General features: G+C 63.1%; 1 protein-coding gene across 1 annotated transcript in view; it reads right to left on the reverse strand.

The window, feature by feature from the left end:
- The window catches only part of THBS3 (thrombospondin 3), a 15977-nt gene extending 8710 nt beyond the window's left edge, over nt 1–7267 (reverse strand). The window contains exons 1-8 of the mRNA XM_026658082.2: nt 7056–7267; nt 4034–4240; nt 3422–3678; nt 3174–3276; nt 2310–2336; nt 1677–1759; nt 459–510; nt 195–343 (exon numbers count right to left, since the gene is read on the reverse strand). Of these exons, the coding sequence (XP_026513867.1) occupies nt 195–343; nt 459–510; nt 1677–1759; nt 2310–2336; nt 3174–3276; nt 3422–3678; nt 4034–4240; nt 7056–7134 (957 nt within the window). The 5' untranslated portion in view covers nt 7135–7267. The remainder of the gene's footprint in view (nt 1–194; nt 344–458; nt 511–1676; nt 1760–2309; nt 2337–3173; nt 3277–3421; nt 3679–4033; nt 4241–7055) is intronic.
- Nucleotides 7268–7369: the final 102 nt, after the last annotated feature.

A 7369-nucleotide genomic window follows, 5' to 3' on the forward strand; every position in this document is an offset into this window, starting at 1 on the left:
GTGAGCCCCAGCTGCTAGCCGTGCAGATGCTGGCCCCAGGGGCGCGGGGGGGGGGGGGGGGCGCGCGGGGGGGACACGGCCCCGGGGGGGGGGGGGGGGGGAGGGGCTCCACGGAGACACAGGCCCCAGAGGCGTGGTGGGGGGCTCCGTGGAGATGCTGGCCCCAGGGGCATAGCGAAGGGGGTCGCTCTCACCTCGTTGATGTCAGCACAGTGAGTGCCGTTGCCCTCGAAGCCGGGCGGGCAGGGCCCGCAGCGGTACCCGGGGTACTCGTACGTCTCCATACAGTCGACACCACTGAAGCAGGGGCTGGGACTGCAGCGAGAGCGGTGCTCGTGGAACCCTGCAGACAGAGCCGGGGAGGGGAGGGGAGGGGAGGGCAGGTCAGCTGGCCGGCCCAGCACAGGGAAGGGGACCCCCGAGGTGGGCGCCAGCTCCCCCAGGGCCCAGGCACTCACCGCAGACCTGGCACTCCATGATGGTGTTCCGGATCAGAGACATCTCCTTCACCTGCAAGACAGCCAAATGGAGGATTTCAGAGCCAGGCAGGGCACGGTCTACAGGCCAGATGGTCCCCACACCAGGCAGCAAGCGGGGGAGATGCTGCGCCCCCAAATGTCACTACAGGGCCCAGTTAAGGACACAAGAACCTTCTTCACGCCACAGAGAGAGGGGAAGGGGCCAGGTGGGTCAGTGTGGGAGGGGGTGGGGCCACGGGAACCAATCTGGGAAGTGTAGGGGCCGGTGGAGCAATGGGAAGTCCCCTGGCTCCCAGCTGTGGTTACATTCGGTGACCCCACCTGTGCCCCCCCAGACTCCACCCCAGCACCCAACCACCAGCCTCCTGCCAACGCGCGGGGCCAGGGCGAGAGTCGGGCTAATGGCCACATCCAGACTTTGCTTGTGACGAAGTGGGACTGTTCTTAATGTTTCCTCTGAATACTGTAGGGGTGCCTCAGTTTCCCCTTTGCATTTCTTAAGTCTCTAGGTGGTGGGATAAGGGGTGTAATTATTGCAGAGCAAATGGCCAGTGTACATAAATGGCCGACACACTGTCTCCTGGCAACTAATGGCCGGGGCCCTTCCCCCCTGCAAGGAGATAGCTGAAGGTGCTGGAGAACAAAGGAATCAGGTGACCTCCTGGCCCGGGAAAGGGACAAAGCCCAAAGGAGGAGGGGCTGGAGGGAGTTTCAGTTTGGAGCTGGCTGGAGACAGGAAGTGAGGGCAGACGGGGTTGTCTGGCTCGCTGGGCCCCAGAATGGACCCGGCTGAGGGATCCGGTTCTCTGGACCTACAAGCTCTGTTTTAGACCATGTTCCTGTCATCTAATAAACCTCTGTTTTACTGGCTGGCTGAGAGTCACGTCTGACTGCGAAGTGGGGGTGCAGGACCCTCTGGCTCCCCCAGGACCCCGCCTGGGCGGACTCGCTGTGGGAAGTGCACGGAGGGGCAGAGGATGCTGAATGCTCCAAGATCAGACCCAGGAAGGTGAAGCCGTGTGAGCTCCTTGCCCTGAAGACAGTCTGCTCACAGAGAGGAGACTTCCCCAGAGTCCTGCCTGGCTTCGTTGGGAGCAGTTCCAGAGCATCACCTGGGGACTCCGTGACAGTGCTGATCCTGCCACAGCAAGGGGGCCACCCTGGAACCAGGAGCACCGGCCCCCGAAGCTGGCTCACCTGGTCGCGGATGTCCTCTCGCAGCTCCCCCAGGATCCGGTTGAAGAGGGTCAGCTGAATGGCCAGGGCCTTGGCCTGCTCACCTGCCCACACACAAAGGACAAGGTCAGGGTCCAGGGCAAAGACTCTGGGGGCCGCTGGCTGGGGACCACTCTGCCCAATGCCACCCTGAGCTCACGGGGAAGGGCAGACGCCACCACCTAGTGGCCAGTAGGAGCCAAGCCCGCCAGGGACAAACCCCGAGTCAACCCTGGGCTCCTGGTTCTTCCCCTGGTCACCAGACCTGCCGAGACAGACAGGGCCAGGGCCAAGCAACGCAGATGAGGGCTGAGTCCCATCCCACACAGCCCTGCTAGTGCCCTGCTATCCCAACCCTAGGTCTTCTGAGCACAGAATGACACTCCTGTTCAGTGGCCTTATGCTGTGGACAAGGGAGCAGGCTGAGACCCCCAAACTCATTGCATTTGTGGCTCTGGCAGTGTTTGCACCAAGGTGTGGCTGGGCAAAAGGTGAGGTCATTAGACAGCTGCACGAGTCCCCTTCCCCACCCAGCATCCCTGAGGCCTCCAGCTGCCCACAAGCGGCTCCCCAGACCCCAGAGGGTGGGAGGGTGACGAGCAGCCAGCAACTCACCCAGGATGGAGTTCAGCACCCCGGTCACTGCAAGGGAAGAGACAGGAGGAGAAGTTAGTCCGGCTAGCGCATCACCTGCCTTCCTGGGGCAGGAGGCCACGGCTCAGGGCTGCTGCAGCTGCCACTGGGCCAGCCATTCCTGGCAGGTCACCAGCAGGGGTGGCCGCTGGCCAGATGGAAGCCAGGCTGCAGCATCGCCCCTCGCTCAAATGCCAAGTGACCAGAGATGATGAATGCCCCAGAGCCCCACGGGAAAGCTTCCAGGTGGCTCGAGGCCTCGCGCCCTCCAGGAGGAGGCTGCTGGGGAGAGCCTGCCGGGGAGAGCCTGCCCTGGTGGCGTCAGGTGCTGGGGGAGAAGGAAGTGGCACCACCCAGTTGTGCTTTGCCTGACAGACTCTCTCAGCAACCTGTGTGTGCGTGAGCTTTGTGGCCACCTGTGTTTCCTACGTGACACACACATCTGGGTCACCTGCTTTCCATGTGTAACACACATGACTCGGATTCTGTCCATGTCCCTGCATTTGCCTCCTGTTCAGTATGTAACACACACATGTAGGTGCACCTGGACCCCCCGTATGTGCCGGTATGGAGCCCTTGTTCAGTATGTAACATGTGTGTGTATGTCTGTGCAGTGCCCGTGTTGGATGTATGACATGTGTGTGTCTGGCCCATGTGTGTCTGTGCGGTGCTCATGTGGGGTGTATGACATATGTGTGTCCAGACCATGTGTGTCCGTGCTGTGCCCATGTGACGTGTATGACATACGTGTGTCCGGCCCATGTGTGCCCCTATGGTGCCCGTGTTGGGTGTATGACATACGTGTGTGCGGGCCACGTGCGCCCCTGCGGTGCCCCCTGAAGTTACCTGCGTTCTGGATGGATTCATCCCCTTGGAAGGGACATTCGCTCAGGGCCCCAACTCGGCTCATGGACCCTCCTAAAATCAGCTTCATTGACTCCACGAACCCCTGATCCACAAAGAGAAAACGGCTCAGCCTCTGGGATCCCGCTGCCATGGTCTCGGTACCCATGGGGCAGGGTGGGACACGGCCGCCTGCAGCACTGGGCTCCTGCAGCCCCGCAGTTCCCAGCCTGCACCCCCCTTTCGCTCACCTGCATCTTCTGATAGGCCTTCTGCCCTGTGCGCACCTCGACCGACTCCACCTCAGCCTGGGGCAGGATCATCACCTCGGGCAGCCCCACGCTGGAGTCCACCTGCTTGCAGTCCACGTAGAGCTCCATGGCCAGGGTGTCCCCACGCAGGCCGCTCAGCCGCACGATCACCGTGTGGCTCCGCCCGTCCGCCACGCTGGCGTGCTGCAGGTTGACGGAGTGCACCTTGCCATCTTCCCGCATGTAGCGCACCAGCACTGCCGAGCAAAGGACCGGCCGTGAGGGTTTCTCCACAGGGTGGGGACCCCCAGGGGACGGGCATGCTGTGCCCGGCACGCCCACGCCAGCCAATGTACCCTACCCAGCAGACGGCCCGTCTCGACGGCCAGGTCCACTGATGCAACCTTCAGAGTTTCCCCTCCCCGCAGAGCCCACCCTGCCTTGCTGGGACCACTCTCCTGGCTGGGCCGCCTGTATTGCCAGCTCCCTGCGTGAACTGCCCCCATACACCTCACCTGTCCACTTCTCTTCCAGGGCCTGAGACAGGCACAAGCCCAGAGGCCTCCCATCTCCCGACGGGCACCCCCGTCCCTGGCTCAGCACCCCCCTTACCTTTGTTGATTTTCCCAATGACGGAGGCCTCCAGCCACCTGGTGTTGTCCTTTTTGGAGTACAGGCCGAAGAGCAGCCCGCCCTGCTTGGGGGGCAGGCGGAAGGTGGAGAGGAGGTAAATGTCATCGACTGCCAGTAGTTGTGTCCTGATCTTGTCTGCTACACTGGCCATGTGCCGGGCCTCGGTCACCGTCAGCAGGTCTAGGACTGCAGGGAGGAGAGAACAGGCAATCACACCGACAGCCAGAGGTACCTGCAGAGAGCCTAACCCAGGACTTGCCCGCCACCCCCGGGCGAGGGAGCACAGCGCTTGGGGAGACTTTGCAAAGCTTCCCCTGCAAGGGGCATGGCCGGTCCAAGAGGGCAGCGAAGGACACGCTGCAAACACCAGAGATGGACAGATGCAAACAGAGCAAACCCACTCTACCTCCAGGGCAGTGACTGTCTGGCAGAGCAGAGCTCAGAGGCTGCAGTTCCTGCCCTGGGGGGCTGGCATCCTTTCCATTCTGCCTGAGCCAGGATCAGGGCCTCCTCTCCAGCTCGTTGGAGCCAGGATCCCCCCTCATCTTCCCTGCCCACGTCACTCTTCTTCCCTTGCATCAGTGCAGGAGAAATTGCTGTAGAGCCCCAGGGGCCTGGAACTGAACCCAGCAGCACCCGGCCCGAGGAGGGAGAAACCTCTCCTGGGAGCTGAGCCCACAGGCCTCTCGCGGGGGAGCACTGGCCACAGGGAGACCAAACCCCGGGCGGTGGCAGCCCCGTGGAAAGGTGCAGGCTTGGCAGAGCGGGGGAGCACTCTCCACAAGGTGGCGCTCCGGCATCGCAAGCAGACGGGCTGGTGGCTGTGGCCACCCTAACACGGTTCAGCGCTGTCCCAGCCCAGCCCAGCCACGTCTCTGCCACCTCTGGAAACAGCCGGGTCTGGTCCTGGGAGCCCCTCACAAACAGGCAGCAGGGAGGCCAAGCCACAGAGATGCTGGCATGGGGGAGAGGGGTTACCGCTGCCGGTCCTACTGCCTGGCATGTCTCCACCAGCCATGCACTCATCTGGACTAAAGGTTCAGTGGCCATAGGACCTGCCTCTGTGAAAACCGCAGCGGCTGCCCACCCCCCTTCCATCCACCAGACTCTGAACAGCCTGCTCCAGAGCACCCGGGAGCCTGGTGCTCCAGATTTCAGATCCGGTCCCTGCTATGGTCTCTCTCACGCCACCTCTCCACTGCAGCCCCCTCACCTGTGAAAGGGGTGAGAGTGATCCTTGCCCCCCACCCACCCGAGCTAGGAGGGTCACCAGTTCAGGTCTGAAAAGCACGCTGGAGATGGGAAGTCCTGGATGCTGAATACTGGGATCCCTCAGCTGATTCAGCTACCTCTGGGGTAGGACCTGGCAGCCGTCCTACACCAGCAGCACCCTGGAAAACCCCACAGAATCTTTAACAACGACACAGTGTGCGTGGGGCACACAGATACCCCAATAAGCCCTGAGATGCCGCCTGCTCCTTCTGCAAGGGAATCCGGGGCAGCAGGGTGTAGCTTGTGCCCCCGATGAATTTCCCTGCGTTAGGTGAGCTCAACCAGCAGCCCCTCAAATCCAGCCCTGACAGGAAGCTCCCTGAATGTCCCAGCCGGCTCAGGCTGGCACTCCGGGTCACCAACAGAGCGGCCTCCTTTCTGACGTGAATCTGATCAAAGCCAGAATGAACCGTGACCCAGCCCTTTGAACTCTGACCTCAGGCTGTATCCTAGACATCTAGCACCTTGACCCTTTGAGCACCTCTGAACTCTGACCCCAGGCCAGCTCCAGCCAGTCAGCACCTCTGACTTTTGACCTATGGGTTCCTCCTGGCCAATGAGCACCCCTGAATAATACCGATCCTGACAGCACCTCTGAACTCTGACCATGGGCTGCTCCGGAACCAGCCCCTTTGCTAGCACTTGGTTGCACCCACCAGTGTGCTGGATGGAGCTTCAGGTCTGGAACCAGAGGCATTGGCTTAGCTCTCAGCTACCGGCTGAATATTTAGATTGATAGGTTTATACACAGCCTTTGGTCTGGTTCACCACCACTAGTCCCTGCAGAGCGCTGTGGGCAACACCCCGTCCTGGATGGACCCCCCACTCCCTCCAGCAGCACCACACTGCAGGCTGCTCTGTGGTTTCCAGGCTTGGGGGGGAAGAATGTCCTTCTGTACTGCAGCACAGAGACCCAGACACTTGTAGCTGTCCACAGTCCCTAGCGCCAGACCTCCCAGGGAGGTCAGGAATCCAGCTCCCAGGTCCACCAGCCTGATGCGCGGAGCTGAGCGCAGACGGGCTGCCCCGGCTGGGGAAGGAGGGTTCCAGGAGCACTTGCTGCAGAGTTGGAAGCCACTGGCTGGGACGCTGGGGCATGTGAATCCCAGGCTCCTCCACTCCTTGGCTCACAGGAAGGGGATACAGAAGAGAGGCTGGGCAGGGGTGCGGGGCAACATGCTGCCGGTATCTGCCCTTTCCCAGTCCCTCTGCTCCCCAAATCCCAGCCAGTTCCCAGGGCCCCACGGCTCCCAGACACCTCAGTGACCCCATCCCCCTATACCCAGGATTTCCAACTTCCCCAGCCTGCAGCTCCCAGAAAGTCCATCCTGCCCCCCACCTTGCGCTGGCCCCTAACCCCGGCATCCCCAGCCCTTGCAGTTCCTCACAACCCCGCACCCCATCCATTCCCTGCAGCATCCTTGTTGGCACCATCCTGCAGCTCCAGGCTCCACACGGCCCCAGCCCCGGCAGGCAGGTCCCCCCAGGAGAAGGGCGGCTGAGGCTTCCCGCTGCTAGATCTTCGGGGCGGTCTCTCCCTTACCCCAGGGCGCAGCGCCCGGCGGGCTGAAGCCGAAACACACTCGGGGATCCCTCTGCCGCCCTCGGGGTCCCAGCGCGCCCTGGAGCGCAGCAGGCTGCAGCCGGCCGGAGCCGGGGCAGGAGACCCAGGGCGCGGGGCAGCCCCGGGCAGCCCCAGCCCCCAGGGGCACGGCGGGGCCCCGCTTACCTTGCAGCTCCTGCCTGGCGGCGCTGGCCGCGCCGAGGACGAGTAGCGCCAACAGCCCGCGGAGCGCCCCCGTCTCCATGCTGCTCCCCAGCCCCTGCGCGCGGGGGAAGCCCAGGCGAAGCGCCGGAGCCCCGAGCGCTGCTGCTCGGGGGCGGGGGATGGCGGGCGGAAACAAAGAGCCGTCAATCAGGGGCGCTCCTCGCGGGGACCCGGAGCACGCAGCCCGGCTTCGGAGGTTTGAGCCGCCGCCAGGCCAGCTGGCTCGCAGGCCCCGTCCCCTCCCACGCCGCGGGGAGCCCGGCCCTCGGCTGTCA

Source organism: Terrapene carolina, unplaced genomic scaffold (assembly GCF_002925995.2).
Source record: "Terrapene carolina triunguis isolate 2854851 unplaced genomic scaffold, T_m_triunguis-2.0 Scaffold397, whole genome shotgun sequence".
Lineage (NCBI taxonomy): Eukaryota > Metazoa > Chordata > Testudines > Emydidae > Terrapene > Terrapene triunguis.